The sequence below is a fragment of the Mauremys reevesii genome, linkage group 2 (assembly GCF_016161935.1).
Source record: "Mauremys reevesii isolate NIE-2019 linkage group 2, ASM1616193v1, whole genome shotgun sequence".
Classification (NCBI taxonomy): domain Eukaryota; kingdom Metazoa; phylum Chordata; order Testudines; family Geoemydidae; genus Mauremys; species Mauremys reevesii.
The window spans coordinates 185,855,577-185,882,690 of NC_052624.1; the positions used below are offsets into that span (position 1 = coordinate 185,855,577).

Genomic DNA, 27,114 nt, shown 5'->3' on the forward strand with positions numbered 1-27,114 from the left:
TTGGGGGGAGGGTGCCTTATTTTGTTTTCATGTGTCGTCATTTTTTATTTTTATTATGGCTAGGGGCCTCAAAAGCTGGAAGTGGCCTGGGCCTCTCTGGACCTCTGAGAGGGCCTGGGACTGACAAGAGAGCGGAGAAGACACAGGCAAAGAACACAGCAGAGACCAGAGATTTTAAAAAGTCACCCTGTCCCCAGAAGAGGTAACTTGATCGGTTATTTCTCTTGCCTTCTCCTTTTTTGCATGTATCTGTGATTCATGGGTGGTAACAGCACTGTTGTAAAACATACAAAATGAATGCTACAAGAAACTGCTTAAGCTTAAATTGGACTGGATCTCATTTGTCACCCGTGTGATTAAGGCTGAGTCAGCATTAAATTGTATTTCATTCACACTGTACACAACTTAGGTTACAGTGCACGAACTTTATCAAAACAGATTGATGCTGTAGACGTGAGTCTTCCAGAGCCACACTAGCTCATATGTTATGGGAGAGTCCCGTTATACTGGGCAACTCTCCAAATCACAGAAAGCTTGCTTCTCTAGAGCAGTACTTACAGCCAAACGACTCATATTGCTTAAATGGAAGAGCAGGCTGCCTCTAGGGATAGAAGCTTGGCACAGCGGCTTGACTGACCTGGCAGCTAATGAGCAGGTAATGTTTCAAGAAGAGGGGCCTCAGACAAATTTTAAAAGATTTGGTTTATTTTTTTTAGAAATCTTTGATTAACCTATAGTGCATGGAAACAGATCTCTCCTTTCCCCTCTCTGCCCCGCTTTCCTTCCTTTCCCTTCCCTCCTTTTTCTTTTCTTTTTTTCCCTCCTTTTATTTTTCAAAAAACTAATCAATAAAATATAAATAATTTGACAAACTGATTTACACTAACAACAGCAAGTCATACCTATCACTCCACTTTTCCAAGATTTTTAAAAAGACATCGCTGTGCCCTCTGAAATGTTTACTCAAGAGAGTAAGTCTAATTTTGGACAAGGAATAAATCTGGCTTTTGAAACATGAAAATTTATACAGGGATTTAGAGAGTATGCTAACAAACAAGAAGTATTTTAGCTTAGAAGCACAGCTGGTGAATTTACAGGTAAGTACATTACCATGATTAAGATTCAGAAAACTTCACAAGTGAAGGATAAGAGAATAAAATGATTAAAAAATGCATCGTTTTTATTATTTCCATGCTAGTGGGAAGGGAAAAATGCTTTGCTTTCTGATCACCCCTATTCCTTATAGTTTTCCAGCAACAGTTAGTATGGAGTGATAAGACACCTTTCTCTGAATAATACCTTCTTCAAAGAAATGCATATACCCAAGGGACAAAATTAGAGCACAGTCCCACATTACAGGATATGAAACTTGTTTTGTTACATTCCAAGAGAACACTGTATGGCAAACAGTAAGTTTGTGCATGGAGAGATGAACAGATAAGCCACTAGGACTAATAGATTTTTTAACCGGCCTTCAAGTTTGTATCGTGTGAATCAATTCTCCACATTAGTCTGTAAAAACCACTATACCTAACCTGGTGTTCAACCTCATTTCTAGATGTATAATTTCTTCTGATGTTAAAGCCTTTTTGCTACCTTCAGTATCTGCTTCAGACTATGAAGCAACTGAATTATTCCCTTTCTTGCTACAGAGCATTTGAACAGGAGGAAGCTCTCAAACTACTTATTTGAATTATATGATAGGGAAAAGGATAGCTGAAGGCAGTCGCCATAATGACCATCAGCTTGGTAAACTCTGAAAAGTACAGACACAGGAATGAAGTTTGTGACTGGGAAACAATTGAGATACCTCTGATAACAAGTATTGATTGGCACATAGAGATAAGCATGCTTTAAGCCTTCAGATGCAAGAAAGTCTCAGCTGATGGAAATTATTATGGATTTGCCAGTTCCATTTTGAAATGTTTCTGGAACAAATGAGTTTTACTACTTTGGGACTAAAAATCAGTCAGTCCCTGTGCAATTTATAACCATAGCAGGAATCCCTGTCAGTTCATGTGTAGCCTTTAAGATGTCCATCTTGTCATCATGAGTCCTGAGTAGTTTAGGAGTACATTAACTCAGACTTCAATGCATGTCAAAATCCATCAGATCTTTGAGGAAATTTACAGGCTGTCGAAACCTGACAGTATTCAAACATTAAAAAATTCATATTTAATAAGTGCTAAAATTAACATCCTACATCATCAGAAATTTTGTGCAGTAGATCTCGTCAAGGGCTCACCAATTAAACAACTAGGCCAAGTCATTTTCTAATATTAACGTATTTGATTACTTACATACAAACTGCTGGCAATCTCATAACATTCATTTTTAAGCAAAATTCCTGATTAAACAGGGATCCCCACTGTAATCAAAGACTGATTCCTGATATTGATATTTTTGTTTATCTGACCTCTGTAAAGACCTACATACTAAATACCCAAATACTCACAGGAATGAAAAACAACTAAAAGGTTTCAGCCTCCAGGAGACACCAAATATAAAACAAAATTTTAAATAACAAAAGATGTTATATGCTATAAGCTAATTATGAAGACACAGGAAACCTTTTCTTTAAGGTTTAGCTAGGAGTTTTACCATCTGGCTACAAATTTTAGTAACAAAATTAGGCAAATGTAAAAAAAATGAAAGACAGAAGTGTACCAACCCAGTTGTGTCAATAGAAAAACTACGATAAGCAGATGGATTGAGACAGAAGGAGGAGTTTCCTTTAGGTATGTCTATTAACTATCTTTTTTTAAAACCCAGTTCATAAAATTATACTGCTTTGTCTGAAGAAATAAAAGAATACATTCCCCACAGCACTCACTAAATGCTATATTTAAAAATAGCAGCAAATGTTAAAAAGGCTCTCTACTATTTCACATACTAAATGTGTTTCTCTAAGTCAAAAGCTAAAATCCAACTCTACATCCCTAATGCAACAAGTTTATTTTTTCTCATTACTTTTACCGTACAAGCTTGTCAGTAGCTTTTTCAAAACTGCATTTTTATCAAAATAGAAAGATAACATAAAAGCTCTGCATAGTTTGCAAGGGTTAGCCATTCCTTATTAGGTTTTAAGTAGCAGAAACTACTTCTCCAAAGAAAACATACTGTAATTATTGTACTCAACAGGTAGCTTCAGTAATCAGGCCAAAAGCAACACAGTCGTCATGTCATTCTTAAAAGATCAGCATTTTCCCATGCTTCTGCATAACAAATGCGTTGCAGATTAATTGAAAGTGTACAGGCCATCTTAGAGCCCAAATTAATCCGAGCATTTGATATCCCCTTCACTTCATATGGAAATGCCATTCAATGGCACCATTTTCATAGGGACAAAGTGTTTTTTGATAACAAGTGGAATGTAAATCTCATGAGAAAGAAATCAATCCAGCCCAAAGAACTCCAGAGTATTGATTTATGTGCATTATAATTTCACAAGCTTGAAGAGAATTTGTAAGTTAAGGGGAAAATGATTACATCCACAAAACAGCTGCTATATCACTGTTTGCTTTTTAACGGTATTATGAAAAAAAGAAATAAGCAAAAGTTATACTGGTTACTTTACAGTCTACAGGGGAAAAAGCGCATTTAAATCATGAATTGCGTTGCAAGCGGGAACGGCAAAATTCATCTTCACAACAGGCAAATTTCCTAATAAAGTACATTATTCTACTCTGGTCAGAGCTCTTAGCAACATCTATACTGTAGTTAAAGGTTGTCCAATGGTTTCCACAGCACAGGGATTTATTCATATGCATTTAACTTAGTCAAACTTTCCACATTTGTTCTCTGCTAGCGTGATATTTTTCAAAGTTTGAGCAAAAACAGTTTAGACATTTTCAAATAAGACAACCGTAATCAAAGACTTTTGACATACAAAAATGTTTGCATTTTTAAGAAGCCCAGTATTGTAAACCCCAAAAGTTTAAAAATCACGAGGTGGAGCTGCAAAATTATGAAATTTTTAAAAAGAAATGTTTTGGTCCATCTTCTCCCTTTTGAATTCCCCATAACCACCTCATACTTGCGTGTGACAATTTTACAGAGTTGCTAGATCTCACAAATTGACAGTGACCAAAGTGATTTTGGTCCCTATGGTAGGTGCTCTCACTAGCGTACACAAATGAAATCAGGGCCCCATTGTGCTAGACATCATACAAATATATAGTAAGAGACAGCCTTACTATTTTACAGTTGGATCTGCCACTCTCTGGACACAGGCAAAAAATCTCTAACACTTTGATCTCCATCCTAAACACAGTCAATGTCTGCAATACCTTAAAGGGACAACTCACATTAACCAAATCAAAATAATAATGACCCTGACCGTACTGCAGGGTGTGTCTGCAACAGTAGTGGTACAGTAATTCCTAGGTATCTCGTAGTGTGCTGGTGTACCACTTACTCAAAGGTAATTGCTGTAGACACTCTTAGCACTAGGCATTCCAGGCACTAGCATTCAGTGGGTTCTTATATATATTCACAGATTCTGATTAAGTAAACAAAGATTGCTTTGTTAGAGCTGCCAAAAATAAGAAATACAAATATTCTAGGCACAATTTCTTAAAATGTCACAAAGGATAAAACAACTAACTCAGATTCCAAAAGGGCAGCGCAGTATGCGTTAAAAAGTAGGGCCTCCTTAGTACTAATGCCAAGGATACTCCCTCCTGGAAAGGATCACGAGCTGGTCTGCAAATCCCCCAGCCAGAGTTCAGTTCTTTTGTTAGTCTCATTTGAACCAGTCAGTGCACGACTTGTTTGTCAGATACTAACTATCCACTTATTATAGCCAGTGCTGGCCCCCTTGCCAGCAACAGGCTATTTCTCTCAATCCAGTTATCCAGCCTACTCTGCATACAACTCCAAGGCTGCCCACTATCCAGCCTGCTGTTGTCTCCTACTAGGGCCTGCTCCCTGCCCCACCTCAACTTTTTTTTTTTTTGGGGTGGGGGGAATTGAAAATTTTGTTTTACTAAAACTGAAAATAATCCAAAGGCACTAAAGTTCTCATTCAATATTCTACTGGCACTGTACATAATGCATAAAACTGAGTGCTCAAGAAGGTAGAAAAAACAAAACAAAAACACTTCATAAAATATTTCACACACACACACACACACACACACGCAATAGCCTTCACAAAAACGTCTAAACCATTTTGGCTCAACCTCTCAAAAAATTCATCTGAAAGGAGACAAAGCTTGGAAATTTTCAGCCCCAAACGTGAATGTCACTTAAGTGTATGAACAGCTATAATAAAGGGTTAGAATGTAAACTGTTATGTAACTTTATAGTGTGAGTGGTATTATTATTTAGCATGGTTCAAAATCATTATCAGAAATTCTGCAAGCCGTTATATGCTGGTGAACCCTTCACGCATACAGAGCCTTCATGAAGTTACCAGAGCTCCATACAGCCACAGGGATCTGCTCCACACAGCAAATTGCACACATGGAAAAAGGGTTTTACTATAAACAAAGTAACATAGCACAGAATGAATACAGTGCTGTAATTTACTGATGGGACTCTACCAAAGTCTGGCATAAGAATTCAGCACCAGAGGTTTATAAATAACAGTAAAGTAACAAGAGCTAATTCTACTTTATTCACTCCAGGGACATCAGTTATATGTACAGTAACTCCTCATTTAACGTTGTCCCACTTAACATTGTTTCAATGTTACGTCCCTGTTCAATTAGGGAACATGCTCGTTTAAAGTTGGGCAATGCTCCCTTATAACATCGTTTTGCTGCCTGCTTGTAAGATTCTGTGGAAGAGCAGAGACTTTACAAGGGAGCATTGCACAAGTTCCACTTCTCCGCCTCCTCCCCCTCCCTCCCAGCGCTTCCCCCACCGCTTAGGACTTTCTGGGAAGGAGGGAGGGAGGGGCAGGAGCAGGGAAGCGCCATGTCTCCACTCCTCCCCTTCCCTCCCAGAAAGTCCTAAGCGCCACCAAACAGCTGTTTAGCGGCGCTTAGAACTTTGGGGGGTGGGGGATGTGGCATGCTCCAGAGAGGAGATGGAGTGGGGGTGGGAAGAGGTGGGCCTGGAGTGGAGCGGGGACAGGAAGAAGTGGGCCTGGAGCATTCCCGGCAAAATCCAAGCCTGTTCTCCGGGGAAGCTGCCGCTGCTGCAAAGGTGCTTCCTAGTGTCCTTGCCTGCAGCAGGCTGTGCCTGTGTGGGGTAAGCCAGGGGCACTTCCCAACCACAGTACAGTACTGTACAGTATACAGTATAATACCTTGTATCTGCCCAAAAAAATTTCCTTGGAACCAACCCCCCCCACATTTACATTAAATCTTAAGGGACAATTGGATTAGTTTAACATTGCTTCACTTAACATTGCATTTTTCAGGAACATAACCACAACATTAAGTGAGTTACTGTACCTTTTATTTGAAATTTTAACTTATAATTCATGAATTTACTTTTCCTTTTCACCAACATCAGTCAAATCTAGTAAATTAGTATTAACACTGTGAGAGACATAAATGAAAATATTACCATCTTCTCTCCAGGTAGAGTTTTAACTGGAAGTGAGAACCAGCACTGAATACTGCCCATTCTGGGCCCCTTGACAGGTGTAAGTGTGGGGTTAATCTATAGGGGAAAGCACTACATTTTTTTCCGACAGGCTGATTTAAGAAAAAAGGAAGGTACGCAGCAGCAGCTGTTTGAAATGTTATATTAAGTTCCAGGGTAGCTGTAACCGATTGACAGAAAACAGATGAGGTGATCAAAAATGTGCATAATAAATAGAATTTATCACATGAATATCACCACCACATCAATTTTATGCACATACATACGCACACATAATATCATACATACATACACATATATACACACACACATGGACATTCATATAAAACTAAAAACATTTAATTTATTCCATGACATAACAAATAGCAGCATGCAACAAACCTGGCACAAAGGAATTTCCATCCACCACAGATAAACCATTCTAGGCCTCTCTTTCTGTGAGAAACTCTGGCTCTTGGTAAAGTATGGTAATCACTTTCATCATTTTCAAAGCCTTCTTCCGACATCATTAGTGGCATTTCATCCAAATGGGAGGATTCATCTTCCACTTGGTACCTGCTGAAGTTAAATAAATAAGAGCACTAAACAAAGGTAGATTGTATAATAGTGGTATATTGACTATCCACGACATTCTGAAGATTGGTCTTAAATCCAAGGGACATGTTTCAGATTTCACTATATCAGAGTTCTATAATAAAAAGTAATTTCAATCTTAGCATACGACGCATGTGTGTTCAACACACTCACACAAATCAAATGTTTGCCCTATTTTGGTTTGAGTTACACTATCTGTCTTGTAAGAAACATCTAACATTGGTCAGCAATCACCTTGGTTTTATAAACTGTTGCAGGCAGAATGTCTTATCCAAAGTTCGCTAAACACTGTATAAATATGCAGAGTTGCATAAATAAAAATGTTTAATACTTCAGACATCCAATTTCATACTTTCAAAGGCCAATTTAAAAATGTGTTATATTGTATATTTTTTTATGTTCAACAATCCTGTCAACAGCATTAATTTAGTAGGTAAAAATTCAGAGGAAATGCAAATAGTGGCATTCAGTTATGTGCCAGTGTAGACTACAGTGTCAGAAAAGGTATCTTCCTCCCTTCTCATTTCATTTCCTTATAACCTCATTAGCTGCTTTCCTGATACACCCCTTTCTGCTCTTTCAAGTGCAAGTTAGAAGCACTTCATTAGCATGCAACTTACACTTCCATTGGTACCTTTGACTCTGGCCCAAAATTTCTACATACCGTATCAATTCAGTATCATTACTTGTAGTAAATACATGTATCTTATTTTAAGTCTTGAAAGATTGCAAAGAAAAATAAAGTCGTTTTGCAATAGCCGGTGAATAACAATAGACACCCCTATGCCGTCTATCACAAAAGTACACTAGGCAGATTATGGTCCTTTCTTTAATAGGCATTGAATGACGCAAAAAAGTTATACTAAGGCAGAACACTGACTCTTGTGCCCAGATATCAAAGAGGTTTTGTACTTTGAAAGATTTTGCTCCACTTTCATTACCTTTTCATTGGTGTGAAAATATGAAGAAAAATAGTGTGACAAATCCCAAATTAGCAGAGAGTCTTGTGGCACCTTATAGACTAACAGACGTTTTGGAGCATGAGCTTTCGTGGGTGAATACCCACTTCGTCGGATGCAAATTATAACTCAATCTTTTTTTGATTAATCTAATCCCTTGTTTTACAAAGTTGCCTTTATAAATTACAGTAATCAAATAACTAGATAATCTTCTTAACTACACAGACACTAGTAATTCTAATCAACATTAATATCAGCCTTCAACATGTATGGTAGAAGTACACACAGTATATAATCAAAAGCTACTGTAATTTCAAACTAACAGGTTCCATGGATGTAAAGGCCAACAGAGATTCGATGAAGGAATGCTTACAAACTACAGCTCTACCTTGATATAACGCTGTCCTTGGGAGCCAAAAAATCTTACTGCATTATAGGTGAAATCACGTTATATCGAACTTGCTTTGATCCGCTGGAGTGCGCAGCCCCGCCCCCCAGGAGAACTGCTTTACCACGTTATAACAGAATTTGTGTTATATCGGGTCGTGTTATATTGGGGTAGATGTGTATAAGGCAAATTACTGTCAACTGCTTTAGCATCTTAAGTAGAAGTCAAACAACTACATTTGTAAACGATACTACTTGGCATTGTACGCTGATTTCACTGAAAAAAGTTAATTTGTAGTATTGAATAGCCCTGAGCTACTGCACTTGGGAGTTAAAAATAATTCTAATCATACAGTAAGCATGAATAACTATTCATCATTGTAATTAAGTACTGAGTCTGGAGGTCAAAACTACCTAATAGTAGTTTCTGCTTAACTGAGTGACTTAGTGTTCAAATATCTGCATGTTCTTTAATAAAATTAAGATTAAGCAGACACAAATATGCACTCCAACATGATTTCTACAAGAACTTTAAACCAATTTATTGTCACCTACCTTCATCCTATTCCTATCAATGAATATTTCTAGTGTGAGGGGAATAGAGAACTGAGATTAAAATGGAGACGGAAACAAAAAACAGTATCTCTGTACTCTTAGCATGGTACTTTGTCTTTGGGTTGTTATTTCCCCCCCCCCCCTCCAAATAAATGAACTTGAGAGAGAGAGAGAACACAGAAAATTTAAGCCCAATATGCAGTAAAAAGAAGCAATCAATCAAGCGCACAGAATCATTCATTTAAGGTATGGTAGAAAGGAGAATGCCTAAAATATGCTTCAGCAACATTCTAATTGGAATATGCAGACATACTACTTTCCCCTCTCGTTCCCTTTTTCTTATATAGCACATAGTAGAGTATATAGCCATTATATAGCTCAATTCACTCTGTCATGTTTTTAAAAGATGATCTCTAAAGGACTTTTTTATGTTATTTTCAATTAACTTGGGCCTTTTTGCTTCTTTACACACACGCTCGTATTATGCTGTCTCAGGATTTTCTTGTGAGCTTTAACACCTTAATTCAAGCCATATATTAAATCTTTAACAAAAGTTTTCTTTATCCAAAATGTCAGGTCACTGAATATAAAAGGTGTTAAATAACAACATCCAGATTCTCTGGAGTGCTGAGTATCCACTATGCTCAGAAAAGATATGGGGAAGCCTATTACAGCTGACATTTTTAAGGTGGATCTTGCTCTGAGGACTTGCTCTAGCACTCATTAGCTTGCAATGAGTCCCAAGGAACCATATGCCAGCTGAGAATAGCCAAGCACAGCGCTACGGCCATGCCCTGATGTGCCTGAGCACCTCCCTGCTCTTTACCATTAGGATCAAGTGGAGTAACAAGCTGAGAGCTAACCCACAAAAGGGGAACTCTCAGCCCAAACCCAGCTGCTTTTCAATCCTTTTGTGCAGTCAAAGCTTTGGAAAGGGGCTATAACGCTACAGATTCCGGCTTAAACATGTCAACACTGAGGATTTGTCTACACTACACAGCTTTTAGCGACATGGCGATGTCGACACAGCCATGTCGCTAAAAGTCAGGCAGTGTAAACGCAGTTTGTCGGCACGTTTGCCAACAAAATATTTGCACCCCCTACGAGCGGGGTTCGCATTGTCAACAGGAGTGCGCTCCTGCTGACAACGAACCGTTTACACTGCCACTTTCTGCGGCAAAACTTTTGTCTTCCGGGGGGGGGCGCTTTTTTAAGCACCTGTGAACAACAAAAGTTTTGTCATTCAGTTGGCAGTGTAGACAAAGTCTCAGTCTGACTAAGAGTCCCTTCTACTAGTTTGTTCAACCTCCTTTGTTGTTTTTATGTTCCCATTTCACTAGTTTTTCAGATAGCTCAGAGAGGACCTGAAATTCTAATGGAGAAGAAAGAAAGCAACACAACACACAAACTTAAATCCTTTGTTAGCACAAGCCCAACTTTCCCATGCATGTCACTTTTAAGACTTAGATTATGATTTAATACTCCGATACTAAGCAATATACAAACCAAGGCTTCTAAACCACAATACAAGCCTTACTCAACCTACAGTAAAGATAAGCTACTGAAGAACCTTGCTACAATAGATATATAGGCCCTTTGTTTTAGGTTTTTATTTTGTTTGAAATTTCCCAGGAATGTATTATTTATTATTTTGAAAATTAAAAACTGGGTGAAAAATCAGTGGCTAAATATAACCTCACAGTTTTCTGGGTAATTATTGGGGTTAATATTGGGGGGAACAATTAAAAGAGAAAAGTAAGCTTTGAGTATACTTTAAAAAGAGAATAAGAAGGAAGAAAGGTGAGAAACTATGGTCTGGGAATCCATAGTGGTGAATGAAATATTTGATGGTAGGCATTCCATGAAATACTAACTAGGCACACAGTACTATTATCTTCTGTTTCCAGCTGAAAAGTTTAATTTGGAATCAGCTAAAAATGTAATAGTTTACCATATAAGCAATTGCTATAGAGGACAGATTTTTTTTGATCATCAATGGGAAATGAAGTGGACTACACAATTAAAAACTGTAGGGAAGTTGTTCACAAGATACTATGTTAAGATGGGTTAAGATAACTGTTACAAAGTTTGAGAACCTCTGTTGAGAGGAAGAGCATGGCATGTGAGAAAAGTAGTAAAAACAATTCCCATTAAGTTACTGGAATGGGATGAGTGGGAAAAGGGTTCAATTTTTGTGCCGAGTTTGCAACAAGATATTGTACGAGCAAATGAAGATGAGATTCAACAGATGGAAGAGATGTCAAGCCTGGAGATCTACAAGTCATCAGGAGGAGCAGCAGCCACAGAATGAATGAGATTGCCCAGGAATGGACTGTAAAGCAGAAATATCCAAAGATAAAGCCCTGAGTCAAACCAGAGTGGTAGGAAGAACCAACAACTGAAGGACCAGAGAAGCAACATGAAGTTAGTAGAGCAGGGAAATAGAGTTGTCTGGCAAAGAAGAAAGATGTTAAAGGGCAAGAACAAATCTGTATAATGAAGATAACCTGATGTGGATCCCCGTATTGTTTCCCCGAGGCATTTGATGGCACTGGGACAAGAGTAGAAGAAGTAAACAAAGTGTAAACAAAAACTGGGATGTTTTAGGACAAATGCATCATTTAAAGAGGACAGTGAAGGCATCAAAAGCAGAGTTATAAAAGAGACCATAGAATCAACCCAAGGAGAGGGAGGTGGTGAAGTATAATCTAAGAAGTTGGATACAATGTAGGATTGGAGATCTAAGAAAGAATGCAAAATGAAGCAAGGGTAGTGGGCCATACTAAGGCAGATGTGCAATGCAGGTAAAGAATCTAACTAAAGACAAGATAAACTGAGGAACTGAGAAGTCAGTAGAGAAGGTTTTGGAACAAATTTATATATTAAACAGTAAAGTCTCCAGGACCAGCTGGTATTCACTCAAGAGGTCTGAAGGAACTCAAATATGAAATTGCAGAACAATTAACTGTGCTATGTAATCCATCACTTAAATCAACCTCTGTACCAAATGCCTGGAGGATAGTTAATGTAAAGCCAATTTTTAAGAAAAGGCTGCAGAAGTGAATCTGGGAATTACAGGCTGGTAATCCTAACTTCATTACTAGGTAAATTGGTTGAAACTATAGGAAAGAACAGAATCATCATACACAGATGAAAACAATATGTTGGGGAAGAGACAACATGGCTTTTGTAAAGGGAAATCATGCCTCACGAATCTATTAGAATTCTTTGAGAGCATCAACAAGCATGTGAACAAGAGTGATCCAGTTGTAAGTGTACTTGGATTCACAGAAAGACTTTAACAAGGTCCACTAAAGGCTCTTAAGCAAAGTAAGCAGACCTGAGATAAAAGGACCCCCTCTTGTGGGTTGATAATCAGTTAAAAGATAGGAAACAAAGGGTAGAAATAAATGATCAGTTTTCACAATGGAAAGTGGTATATCACAATGTCTCCCAAGGATCTGTACAGGGATCTGTGCTGTTCAACATATTCATAAATGATCCGGAAAAGGCATAAAACAATGAGGAGGTAAAGTTTCCAGACGATACTACATTACTCAAAATACTTAAGTCCAAAGCTGACTGTGAAGAGTTACAAAGATCCACAGTTAAGTGACTGGCCAACAAAATGGCAAATGAAATTCAATGTTGATAAATGCAAAGTAATGCACTTTTGAAAATATAATCCCAACTAAACACACAAAACAATGGGGTCAAAATGAGCTATTCCTACTCAAAAAAGGGAACTTGGCGTCATCGTGGACAGTTCTCTGAAAACATCTGCTCAATGTGCAGCAGCAGTCAAAAAAGCTAAAAGGATGTTTGGAACCATTAGAAAAGAGATAGGCAGATAATCTCATAATGCCACTCCTTGAATACAGCATGCAGTTCTGGTCGCCCCATCTCAAAAAATATATATTAGAATTGGAAAAAGTAGAGAGAAAGGCAACAAAAATGATTGGGGGTATGGAACAGTTTCTATATGAAGAGAGATTACAAAGACTCAGACTGTTCAGTTTAGAAAAGAGACTGGGGGGTAGGATATGACAGAGGTCTATAAAATCATGAATGGTATGGAGGTGAGTATGGAAGTGTTATTTACCTTTTCACATAACATAAGAATGAGGGGTCCCCAATACAATTAATATGCAGAAAGTTTAAAATAAAAAAAGTAATTACTTCTTCATACAATGCACAGTAAACCTGCAGATCATGTTGCCAGGGGGTGTTGGGAAGGTCGGCACTGTCAGATGATAGTATACCAGACTAGATGGACCACTGGTCTCACCCAGCATTCCCATTCTTACGTTCTTCGGATCAGAAGAGTGACTATGGAAGTGAACTGGGTAATTGCTCCAGATTATGAATTCATGAATTTACAACTATAGCAGAGCAGTTCGAAAATGAAGTTAAGACTGGCAGGTCAAATGAAATGAAAAGCAGCAAAAGACAGATCTGAAATGTGGAAGCAAGTCACCTAGGGACAAGAACACAACGTAATCACTGCATATCTGACCTGTCAGTCCTCATCCTCAAAAGAAACCTTCACAACTTTCAAATTCATAACTTTGCTAGACACAAATGATCATGAAATGAACAGACACTGAATTTAAGACTTAGGCTATGGCTACACTTGCACTTCAAAGCGCTGCCGCGGCAGCGCTTTGAAGCGCTAAATGTAGTCAAAGCGCCAGCGCTGGGAGAGAACTCTCCCACCGCTGTCCGTACTCCACCTCCCTGTGGGGAATAACGTACAGCGCTGGGAGCTGCGCTCCCAGCACTGGGGCTTTGACCACACTGGCGCTTTGCAGCGCCGCAATTTGCAGCGCTGGAGAGGGTGTGTTTTCACACCCTGCTGCAGCGCTGCAAATTTGCAAGTGTAGCCATGGCCTTATACAACAATCTATAACCCACCAGCAACCCCTCCAGCTGTCTTTCCCTGGAGGGGTCTTAACAGGCCACTTCACCTTGAATGGTCCCTTGAAATATGTGCTAAATGCTTTTGCTAAACAATCTGTTTCACCTTGTATTTAGCTGTGACCCTTGGAGTACCTTTCTCACACCTGAAGAACTCTGAGCTATGCTTTGTCTACACTGGAACATGAATGACAAAACTTATATCATTCAGAGATGTGAAAGAAAAAAAAAGCATCCCAAACGACAAAAGTTTTGCAGATGAAAAGCACTGCTGTGAACAGCGCTTTGCCGTCAGGAGAGCTCTGCTGACGACAAAGCTACCACCGCTGATTGAGGGTGGAAGGTTTTTTTGTTGTTAGGAGAGCTCTCTCCTGCCGACAAACAGTGGCTACACTGTGCGCCTTTTAGCGGCACAGCTGTGTCGCTAAAAGGTGCATAGTGTAGACGCAGCAAAGAGTCCTGTGGCATCTTATAGACTAACAGACGTTTTGGAGCATGAGATTTCGTGGGTGAATACCCACTTCGTCGGATGCATGTCGTGGAAATTTCCAGGGGCAGGTATATATATGCAAGCAAGAAGCAGGCTAGAGATAACGAGGTTAGTTCAATCAGGGAGGATGAGGCCATCTTCTAGCAGCTGAGGTGTGAAAACCAAGGGAGGAGAAACTGGTTTTGCAGTTGGCAAACCATTCACCGTCTTTGTTTAATCCTGAGCTGATGGTGTCAAATTTGCAGATGAACTGAAGCTCAGCAGTTTCTCTTTGAAGTCTGGTCCTGAAGTTTTTTTGCTGCAGAATGGCCACCTTAAGTTCTGCTATTGTGTGGCCAGGGAGGTTGAAGTGTTCTCCTACAGGTTTTTGTATATTGCCATTCCTAATATCTGATTTATGTGTACTGCAAGGCATCTAGACGGACTTATGTGTACTGCTGAGAAGGAGCCGGTGGTCGTGGTACATGTAGGTACCAATGACATAGGGAAGGGTAGGAGAGATGTCCTGGAAGCCAAATTTAGGCTGCTAGGGAAGAGACTGAAATCCAGGACCTCTATGGTGGCATTCTCAGAAATGCCCCCAGTTCCACGCGCAGGACCAGGTAGGCAGGCAGAGCTTCAGAGTCTCAATGCGTGGATGAGACGATGGTGTAGAGAGGAGGGGTTCACGTTCATTAGGAACTGGGGAAACTTCTGGGATGGGAGGAGCCTATACAGGAGAGATGGGCTCCACCTAAACCAAAGTGGAACCAGACTGCTGGCACTAAACATTAAAAAGGTTGTAGAGCAGTTTTTAAACTAGGAGATGGGGGAAAGCCGATTGCTGCAGAGGAGCATGTGGATCGGACACAGACTTCTCTTAGGGGAGAGTCTGATGATAGAGAATCTCCAGGTTATAGTCAGGAGCAGAGGACGGAAGAGGGTAATGTAAGGGCCGGATCAGATGATAAACAGTCACATAAAAAAGAATCTGGCACATCAGAAAAAGGCATGCTAATAAACAGGGACAAGTTTTTAAAGTGCTTGTACACAAATGCCAGAAGTCTAAATAATAAGATGGGTGAATTAGAGTGCCTTGTGATAAAGGAGGATATTGATATAATAGGCATCACAGAAACCTGGTGGACTGAGAGCAATCAATGGGACACAATCATTCCGGGGTACAAAATATATCGGAAGGACAGAACAGGTCGTGCAGGGGGAGGAGTGGCACTATATGTGAAAGAAAGTGCAGATTCAAATGAAGTAAAAATCTTAAGCAAATCCACATGTTCCATAGAATCTCTATGGATAGAAATTTCATGTTCTAGTAAAAATATAACATTAGGGATCTATTATCGACCACCTGACCAGGACAGTAATAGTGATGATGAAATGCTAAGGGAAATTAGAGAGGCTATCAAAATTAAGAACCCAATAATAGTGGGGGATTTCAATTATCCCCATATTGACTGGGAACATTTCACTTCAGGACGATATGCAGAGATAAAATTTCTCGATACTTTAAATGACTGCTTCATGGAGCAGCTGGTACGGGACCCCACAAGGGGAGAGGCAACTCTAGATTTAATCCTGAGTGGAGCGCAGGAGCTGGTCCAAGAGGTAACTATAGCAGGACCGCTTGGAAATAGTGACCATAATACAATAGCATTCAACATCCCTGTGGTGGGAAGAACACCTCAACTGCCCAACACTGTGGCATTTAATTTCAAAAGGGGAACTATACAAAAATGAGGGGGTTAGTTAGACAAAAGTTAAAAGGTACAGTGACTAAAGTGAAATCCCTGCAAGTTGCATGGGCGCTTTTTAAAGACACCATAATAGAGGCCCAACTTCAATGTATACCCCAAATTAAGAAAAACAGTAAAAGAACTAAAAAAGAGCCACCGTGGCTTAACAACCATGTAAAAGAAGCAGTGAGAGATAAAAAGACTTCCTTTAAAAAGTGGAAGTCAAATCCTAGTGAGGCAAATAGAAAGGAGCACAAACACTGCCAACTTAAGTGCAAGAGTGTAATAAGAAAAGCCAAAGAGGAGTTTGAAGAACGGCTAGCCAAAAACTCCAAAGGTAATAAAATGTTTTTTAAGTACATCAGAAGCAGGAAGCCTGCTAAACAACCAGTGGGGACCCTTGACGATCGAAATACAAAAGGAGCGCTTAAAGACGATAAAGTCATTGCAGAGAAACTAAATGGATTCTTTGCTTCAGTCTTCACGGCTGAGGATGTTAGGGTGATTCCCAAACCTGAGCTGGCTTTTGTAGGTGACAAATCTGAGGAACTGTCACAGATTGAAGTGTCACTAGAGGAGGTTTTGGAATTAATTGATAAACTCAACATTAACAAGTCACCGGGACCAGATGGCATTCACCCAAGAGTTCTGAAAGAACTCAAATGTGAAGTTGCAGAACTATTAACTAAGGTTTGTAACCTGTCCTTTAAATCGGCATTGGTACCCAATGACTGGAAGTTAGCTAATGTAACGCCAATATTTAAAAAGGGCTCTAGAGGTGATCCCAGCAATTACAGACCGGTAAGTCTAACGTCGGTACCGGGCAAATTAGTTGAAACAATAGGTAAGAATAAAATTGTCAGACACATAGAAAAACAAACTGTTGAGCAATAGTCAACATGGTTTCTGTAAAGGGAAATTGTGTCTTACTAATCTATTAGAGTTCTTTGAAGGGGTCAACAAACATGTGGACAAGGGGGATCCGGTGGACATAGTGTACTTAGATTTCCAGAAAGCCTTTGACAAGGTCCCTCACCAAAGGCTCTTACGTAAATTAAGCTGTCATGGGATAAAAGGGAAGGTCCTTTCATGGATTGAGAACTGGTTAAAGGACAGGGAACAAAGGCTAGGAATTAATGGCAAATTCTCAGAATGGAGAGGGGTAACTAGTGGTGTTCCCCAAGGCTCAGTCCTAGGACCAATCCTATTCAATTTATTCATAAATGATCTGGAGAAAGGGGTAAACAGTGAGGTGGCAAAGTTTGCAGATGATACTAAACTACTCAAGATAGTTAAGACCAAAGCAGATTGTGAAGAACTTCAAAAAGATCTCACAAAACTAAGTGACTGGGCAACAAAATGGCAAATGAAATTTAATGTGGATAAATGTAAAGTAATGCACATTGGAAAAAATAACCCCAACTATACATACAACATGATGGGGGCTAATTTAGCTACAACAAGTCAGGAAAAAGATCTTGGAGTCATCGTGGATAGTTCTCTGAAGATGTCCATGCAGTGTGCAGAGGCGGTCAAAAAAGCAAACAGGATGTTAGGAATCATTAAAAAGGGGATAGAGAATAAGACTGAGAATATATTATTGCCCTTATATAAATCCATGGTACGCCCACATCTCGAATACTGTGTACAGATGTGGTCTCCTCACCTCAAAAAAGATATTCTAGCACTAGAAAAGGTTCAGAAAAGGGCAACTAAAATGATTAGGGGTTTAGAGAGGGTCCCATACAAGGAAAGATTAAAGAGGCTAGGATTCTTCAGCTTGGAAAAGAGAAGACTAAGGGGGGATATGATAGAAGTATATAAAATCATGAGTGATGTTGAGAAAGTGGATAAGGAAAAGTTATTTACTTATTCCCATAATACAAGAACTAGGGGTCACCCATGACATTAATAGGCAGCAGGTTTAAAACAAATAAAAGGAAGTTCTTCACGCAGCGCACAGTCAACTTGTGGAACTCCTTACCTGAGGAGGTTGTGAAGGCTAGGACTATAACAATGTTTAAAAGGGGACTGGATAAATTCATGGTGACTAAGTCCATAAATGGCTATTAGCTAGGATGGGTAAGAATGGTGTCCCTAGCCTCTGTTCGTCAGAGGATGGAGATGGATGGCAGGAGAGAGATCACTTGATCATTGCCTGTTAGGTTCACTCCCTCTGGGGCACTTGGCATTGGCCACTGTCGGTAGACAGATACTGGGCTAGATGGACCTTTGGTCTGACCCGGTACGGCCGTTCTTATGTTCTCATGTTCTCATGATGTGTGTCCATTTATCCTTTTCCGTAGAGACTGTCCAGTTTGGCCGATGTACATAGCAGAGGGGCATTGCTGGCATATGATGGCGTATATTACATTGGTGGACGTGCAGGTGAATGAACCGGTGATGGTGTGGCTGATCTGGTTAGGTCCTGTGATGGTGTCGCTGGTGTAGATATGTGGGCAGAGTTGGCATCAAGGTTTGTTGCATGGATTGGTTCCTGAGTTAGAGTTACTATGGTGCAGTGTGCAGTTACTGGTGAGAATATGCTTCAGGTTGGCAGGTTGTCTGTGGGCGAGGACTGGCCTGCCACCCAAGGCCTGTGAAAGTGTGAGATCATTGTCCAGGATGGGTTGTAGATCCCGGATGATGCGTTGGAGGGGTTTTAGCTGGGGACTGTATGTGATGGCCAATGGAGTACTGTTGGTTTCTTTCTTGGGTTTGTCTTGCTGTAGGAGGCTTCTGGGTACACGTCTGGCTCTGTTGATCTGTTTCCTTATTTTCTCGTGCGGGTATTGTAGTTCTGAGAATGCTTGGTGGAGATTTTGTAGGTGTTGGTCTCTGTCTGAGGGGTTAGAGCAGATGCGGTTGAGTGTAGACACAGCCTAAGCTCAAAAGCTTCTCTCTCTCACCAACAGAAGTTGGTCCAATAAAAAAATATTACCTCACCCAACTTGTCTCTCTAATATCCTGGGACTGGAAAGGCTACAACAACATTACATACAACATTACAAATAACCTGTCAGGCAGGCAGCCATTTTCAAATAGGATCAGCTCATATATGAAATGAAGTATAAAGGTTAATCTCAGTCAGGATACATCCTAAAATATTCTGCGTATGATAATTTTAAAGGATTTCTTTATTATTTTTCCAACCTCTAAATGTTTATCTGACCACATTGTGTTGAATATTTTCTTATTTTATTTTTCCTTCAGTGAGAAAATCTCACAGGAAAGAATTAACCAAAGAGAATTATGGGTGAGAGCCCAATCATGGCAGAATAAGAAATACATGTATATGCACAGCTAGAAATCAAAGCTGCTCTTGTGAATGTGGTAATATTTACAGAAAAACTGATGGCTTAATCATACTTACTTTTTTATTAAGAAGTATTATACCATCATATTGCAAGTAAATATTTTCTTTAAAAAAATTAGTTTCCATCTAGCTTTGCACTTTTAAATATTCAGCTTCATTGCATAGTGAAGATAATGAGTATAAGCATCATGTTTAGTAACCTTGATTTCAAAATGCAGCCTTTGAACTGGCAAGCAATTTATTCCATTTCAAAAGCAATTTTCTTATTGTGTTAGAAAATTTTACTTCAGCATTTAAAAACAATAAGATGATGAATAATGGATTTTTCATAGCCAACATAAGGACAAAAATCTCTATTTCTTTGTTACCTAGTTTCTTGCACACTTAATTGCCTGAAGCTCTGATTCTCCTTGAGTGACAAACCAATTAAGTATAATCCTAGAAACTTTTATTAAAATAGGGAAGAAGTGAAAGCACCATGAACAAAGAAGCCAGAATGTAAGACGTCAAAACTCACAGTAGAGATGCTACTAAACCAGATATAGAAAAGTATTTTGACAAAAATATGGCTTCCTAAGGAAAAAAGAACATTAATATTAAACAATTTTCAACAAAACCTTATTACTGTAAGGAGTATCATTGAAATAGATTTAAGTGAAAGGAAACAGTATAATAAATACTTTTAAATTAACTTTTAATATAAACATCTAGTATGAAAATTACACCTGTTTCTCTGCATTACCTATATCTATATATCCTTCCAACTTTAATGGCTCATACTATTTTTTTTTTTAGAAAATTATTGCTTTTAGTGAGCACATTAAGTTTCAATTGCATATTACATCTACTATTGAAATCATATCTACATAACAAAAATCCACAGTCCTTTCTTTGAATCAATCATGTGAAATAAAAGAGTATATTCAAAAAATGTAGTTCAATATAAACAGGGAGGAAATAGGCCATACATCCCTTTGGTAAATTCCACCCCTTCCCCAATATTGCTATGGGTCCTAACCCAAGGAAGAGAGTCACAGCTTTCTGGGGACAATCACAGCTGCATAGTTCGTTCATGGACAGCATCAACACAACTTGCAAGAAGAAAAAGGCCAAAAAACAAAAACAAAAAACACAGAGGAGGAGTGGTTTAGCACATCCCTCAACATCACTCCCTTATATCATTCGTATTATGGAAGCGCCTAGAAGCCACAAGTAGTACAGGAGCATTGTGTTGGGCACTTTACAAATGTTCAGTAAAAGACAGTCCTGCTCCCCTGATAAGTTTACAGAGTAAATTTCCTTAAATCCAAAGTCCAATGACCATACTGCACATGCCAAAATCCACTTTAATGAGCCATATTTCATGAGGAGGAAGAGGTGAGAAGCACTTCTCTGAGGATATGCAGTCAAAGAATCAACTGTGTGCTTAGCAAAACCATATATTGTTAGGGGCTTTGGTTTTGTTTTATGTCATGAGTAATCAGTTTGCATTACCATGTCAAAAATGTGTTAAAAACAGAAACTGCTGTTCATCTACTACCACACCTACATATGTACAACTCATTTTCCCATCTCTGAAGATATTTATTGATATATCGAGTGGTACCATGATACAGATTTTTCTTTAAAAGAAACAATCTGAAAAAAAAGATAAGATACATATAACCTATTTCAGAGCATCTGCTGAATCTCTAAGAGGCCTGAGATCTTCCCCTCATGCCTTATTTTTTTACATCCCCATCCTTACACTGCACTAACATGTTGGCTGAAGTGAAATGGACAGGATTCCTTTGCAGCACATTAATACTGTATTTATGGGGGAAATGGGCAACGATAGGGGAAATGGATGCGGATCATGCATCAATCCCTCCCGTAGATGCACACACTGCCTCTAAAATCTCTTGTTCCCTACAGGCTCAAAGCACAAGATACATGCTTTTTTATCTCTTCCTCCCACTACGAGGCCTGAAATAATACACCATAAAAGCTGGCATGACATTATGTACTGAAAAAGTGATTGTATCATTTTTTACAGGTTTTTATTAGAGCCAGCCAAAATAGGAATTTCCACAGGAAACGTCTGTTTTCAACTACAAACCAAAAAACTGAAAAGCTTTTTAACAACTAAAGACTGAAGAATTTAGCTGCTCAGGTGAACATTGCCAGTGTGACAGATATGGTAATTTCCTGCAATATTCTGGACAAACCCTACTGAAATAAGTTAAGCCTTACTGAATTTTATGTATTTTAGGAGTTTATTGTATTAAAAAATGCTAATGATTTGTATTATTGTGGAATGGTAACATCTGGGAGGAGACCTGACTAATGTAAAACCCTGAGAAATGTCATGAGCTTCAAAGGATTTTTTGAAACAATGTAAGGTTTTTACAATTAAGTGGGTTTCCCAGGAAGTCTCTAGGGAGACATGAATGTAAATATCAGCTCCTTCAGGTATGCAAGAACTCAGTCTTTGAAACTTTACAAGGAGGAGGGGACATTTTGTTTGCTGATTACATGAAGACAGATCAAAAACACCCAAACTAGATGAAAGTGACTCATGGCTTCATGGGTATTCTTGATCCGAGCCAAAGCAGCTACAACTTGTAACCGCTAAAAACCCCCTTAGTGGAGTATGAAGGTTGCTTAACTGGTCAGAACTCTTTCTGAAGTTGGGGGCTGACCTCTAGTAATATTAGAATGTAGGCAGGTTCTCTTATTGTTTTTAATGTTTTCTCCGTAATGCCTTTACTTTAAGAATAAATGTGCTTGCTTAGAAAGAGCTCTGTGATAACTTAATAGCTGTGGCAGTTACACTGTTTATAGCTTAAGAGAAAAGCAGAGCAGGCCTGTTTAGGCAGTTTGACTTTGCTAGGGATAACAGCGTAGACAAGGAACTGTGCAGCCTAGGAATACCCTGGTCAGGAAGGAACATGTCTCCACCCACGAGAGATGATGGCTGGGGAGTCAGAAGTCTGAAAGTGGGTGCCCTCATTGAACCATAGAGGGGAAATATAGGTGCAGTTTCCATGAACTGAAGCAGTCAGTAAAATAAGAACACAACATCAGGGCACCAGGAAAGACCCTTCTCTCTTCTACTGACTGGTAATATTTCTGTGCACTTCATAGCTCTCGTTGCTGATCAAAGTACCACACCCTCTATCTTTGAAGGATGGCAAATATAATTCCTCCCATTTTATAGATGTGATACCTAAGAGGTTGCACAAAGTCACTTATGAAATGCTGAGAATAGAACCCAGGGACCAAAGTCTATGCAGTGCCTCTCAGAAGACTGGTGTAGTAGGGGAGAAGAAAAGGCAGCTTTAAGCCATGTTTGTCTGTCTTAAAATCTGGGCTACTTCAGAGACTGGCATGGCTCCCAGTCTAAATTAGATTCATAGATTCCAAGGCCAGAAGGGATCATAGTAATTATCTAGTCTAATCTCCTGTATAATACAGGCCATAGAATTGTCCCAAAATAATTCCTAGAGCATATCTTTTAGAAAAACATCCAAAACCCATCATCTGCTCTAATTTAGGGAACTTTTTATGACTGCTAACAGGCTTCTTCTCAGCCCAGAATTTCCAGAGCACTGTGTGTTATGGCCAGTCCCCCTCCAGTTTCTTCTACCACTGACACACCCCAACATCAGGAACTGCAAGGGGTAGCAGAGAAGGGTTATGTACACCAGTCCTATAAAGCCATTGAACTGTGGGAATTCTCCTGGGGGCAGTTCTGTTCATTTTACAGTTCCTGTGTACCACAGAAGTTGCATGAAGAGGTTTTAGTAGGGATTAGAAAGCGACCACAGGTTTCTAATATGACAGACCCACATTTCATCCGTTTAGCCACACTCCCTTTCAGAATAAACATGCCAAATCTATGCATTCAGCTATGCTGTCTAACCACTAGACACCACACCTGCCACTCCAGGAAGAGAAACCAATATTCCTGGTTCCTAATATCCGCTGCTATCCAATAAGTAGTTGTATAAAATGTGTTGCATCCTCATTTAGCAGCTACTCCACATGAAGCATACAAAAGCTACCACCTACTTTAGCTCAAGGTTAGTGTTGTAGATTTAAAGGTACTCGGTTTCAACCTTGCTGGTCTGACCCAAGGTGGGGAAGGAGTGTAAATTCCACCTGACAAAATTTGGTCTATCAGCTTGTGTTTTTTATGCATATACATACACAACACGTTAAAAGAATGCTATATTTGCAAAATCCTCAAGCACTCAAAATTTAGGAAATACCAGTATTAACATTCCACCCTTGTGCATATACATTATGACAGTCTTCTTATATGATTGGGGGGCATGGATCAGCATTCGCATCACACTCCCCATCAGTACCCAGCACGGACTGGGGAAGCTAATGATCCAACCAGCGGACCAAATTCGGTGATTAATCCTGGTCATGTCACTTGAGGCACATTGTACATACACTAAGAAGAAGATTACCTGATTGCATATAACTGCATTTCAAGACCCCCGGCCTCATTCTGTGCACTGGATGGACAACGAGTAAGTTAGAAGGTTGCAAGAAGAGAATGGACTCTTGTCTTTATGGCATTAGATTGAGGCCCAGGAAAGAAACACTATCATAGAATCATAGAACTGGAAGGGAATTCGAGAGGTCATCTAGTCCAGACCCCTGCACTCAAGGCAGGATTAAGGCCTGGTCTACACTATGAGTTTAGGTCCAATTTAGCAGCATTAAATTAAATTAACCCTGCACCCATCCACACAACAAAGCCATTTTTATTGACGTAAAGGGCTCTTAAAATCGATTTCTGTACTCCTCCCTGATGAGGAGAATAGCACTGAAATCGACACTGCCGGTTTGAATTAGGGTTAGTGTGGACGCAATTCAACGGTATTGGCCTCCGGGAGCTATCCCACAGTGGACCATTGTGACCGCTCTGGACAGCAATCTGAACTCAGATGCACTGGCCAGGTAGACAGGAAAAGTCCTGGGAACTTTTGAATTTCATTTTCTGTTTGCCCAGCGTGGAGAGCTCATCAGCACAGGTGACCATGCAGTTCCAGAATCGAAAAAGAGCTCCAGCATGGACCCTATGGGAGGAACTGGATCTGATCGCTGTATGGGGAGATGAATCCGTGCTATCAGAACTCAGTTCCAAAAGACGGAATGCCCAAACATTTGAAAAAATCTCCAAGGCCATGATGGACAGAGGCCAGAACAGGGACTCAACACAGTGCCACGTGAAACTTAAGAAGCTGAAACAAACATACCAGAAAACCAAAGAATCAAACAGACGGTCCAGGACAGAGCCACAGACATGCCGCTTCTACGCTGAGCTGCAGGTAATTCTAGGGGGGGCCCCACTACTCCACCCCTGTCTGTGGACTCCGATGATGGGGTACTCTCGGTCACCATGCTTGAGGATTTTGCAGATGGGGAGATGAGGAGGAGGAGGACGACGAGGTTGAGGAGAGCACACAGCACACTGTTCTCCCCGACAGCCAGGATCTTTTTCTCACCCTGACTGAAATACCCTCCCATCCCTGCCAAGGCGGTATCCCGGGCCATGAAGCCGTAGAAGGGACCTCTGGTAAGTATACCTTTGTAAATATAAAACATGCTTTAAAAGCAAGCGTTTTTTAATGATTAATTTGCTCTGAGGACTTGGGATGCATTCGTGGCCAGTACAGCTACTGGAAAAATCTGTCAACGTGTCTGGGGATGGAGCGGAAATCCTCCAGGGACATTTCCATGAAGCTCTCCTGGAGGTACTCTAAAAGCCTTTGCAGAAGGTTTCTGGAGAGAGCAGCCTTATTCCGTCCTCCATGGTAGGACACTTTACCAGCCATGCTAGTAGCAAGTAATCTTGTATCATTGCATGACAAAGCCTGGCAGGGTATGGTCCTGGTGTTTGCTGGCATTCAAGCAACATCTGTTCTTTATCTCTCTGTGTTATCCTCAGGAGAGTGATATCATTCATGGTAACCTAGTTGAAATACGGGAATTTAATTAAGGGACATTCATAGGTGGCCGTTCCTACTGGGCTGTTTGCCTGTGGCTGAAAAGAAATCCTCCCGCAGTTAGCCATGCAGTCGGAGGAGCCACTGGCGCTGAGCTGTTCGCATTTGGCTAGCAGGGATCTTCCCTGATACCAGCCACGCGGTGCGGTGAAGGGAGGTTAAAGCAGTCATCCCAGTGAAAAGGATAGGGGGAGGAGGTAATTTGGTTTCTGCTGCTGCAGAAAACATGAAAACCACAGCCCTAAATGGACAACTCAATGGGCTTTGCTTGGTATGGGAAAGGAGGGCACTGCTGTTATGAAGCCGAAAGACTATGGCTTACCACGGCCGCCTGCAAGCCGAATTCTGTTTCCCAGCGTGTTTGATCTCTAACACCAAAGATGACTGCACTCAATATAAGATGCAAAAAAATGACCTTGTATCAAAATCACATGTGCTATGTAATGTGAATAGTGTCGTTGACCATGAAAGAGTATACCCATTATTCTGTAAAATTATCTTTTTAAATACTTCTCTCCCTTTTTTCCCCCTCCCGCAGCTGCAAATGTTTCAAGCCTCCCTCCTTCATCCCAAAGGCTATCTCAGATAAGGCGGCAAAAAAAAAGCACACAATGAAATGTTCTCTGAGCTCATGCAGGAGTCCCGCACTGAAAGAGCTCAGCAAAAAGTGTGGAGGGACACAATAGCACAGGACAGGAAAGCGGCCAGTGAACATGAGGAGAGGTGGCGGCAGGAAGATCAGAGGAGGCAGGATGCAACGCTGGGGTTACTGCGGGAACAAACAGACATGATCCGGCATCTGATGGAGGTTCAGGAACGTCAGCTGGAGAGACTGCCACTGCAGCTCCTGTTTAACCACCCTCCCTCCTCCCCAAGTTCCATAGCCACCTCCTCACCCAGACGCCCAAGAACACGGGGGAGGGGAGAGGCTCCGGGCACCCAACCACCCAACCCCAGTGAACAGAAGGCTGTCATTCAACAAGTTTTGAAGTGGCCTTTTCCTTCCCTCCTCCCACATCCCACCCGGGCTACCTTGTGAGTTATCTCCCTATTTTTATAATCAATTAATAAAGAATACATGGTTTTTAAACAATAGTGACTGTCACACGGTACCCTGGCCAGTCATGAAACTGGTTTTCAAAGCTTCTCTGATGCGCAGCACTTCATGATGTGCTCTTCTAATCGCCCTGGTGTCTGGCTGCACGTAATCAGCGGCCAGGCGATTTGCCTCAACCCCACCATAAATGTCTCCCCCTTACTCTCACAGATATTTTGGAGCACACAGCAAGCAGCAATAACAATAGGGATACTGGTTTCGCTGAGGTCTGAGCGAGTCAGTAAACTGCACCAGTGACCCTTCAAACGTCCAAATGCACACACTACTGGAATATTTAGGAAACTCCAAAAGACTAGAAGCATGCTAATGTTTTCCTAATATTTTAAAAGGGCAAGGGAGATGATCTGGGTAATTATAGGGTGGTTAATGACATCAAACTCTTGCAAAATAATGGAAAACTTGATACATTATTCAATTAACAAAGAATTAAAAGGAGAGAATATAATTAACATCAGTCAAAATGATTTTATGGAAAATAGGTCGCCA

The 27,114-nt window shown here is 40.2% G+C and overlaps 1 protein-coding gene across 5 annotated transcripts in view; it reads right to left on the minus strand.

The window, feature by feature from the left end:
• Positions 1-27,114, minus strand: part of ATP9B (ATPase phospholipid transporting 9B (putative)) — a 301,811-nt gene that overhangs the window by 264,860 nt on the left and 9,837 nt on the right. For 4 of the 5 annotated variants that reach the window (XM_039523933.1, XM_039523931.1, XM_039523935.1 and 1 more), the window contains exon 2: positions 6,940-7,116. In XM_039523933.1, coding sequence (XP_039379867.1) covers positions 6,940-7,116 — 177 coding nt within the window. The remainder of the gene's footprint in view (positions 1-6,939; positions 7,117-27,114) is intronic. The other variant, XM_039523932.1, reaches the window with a different exon arrangement.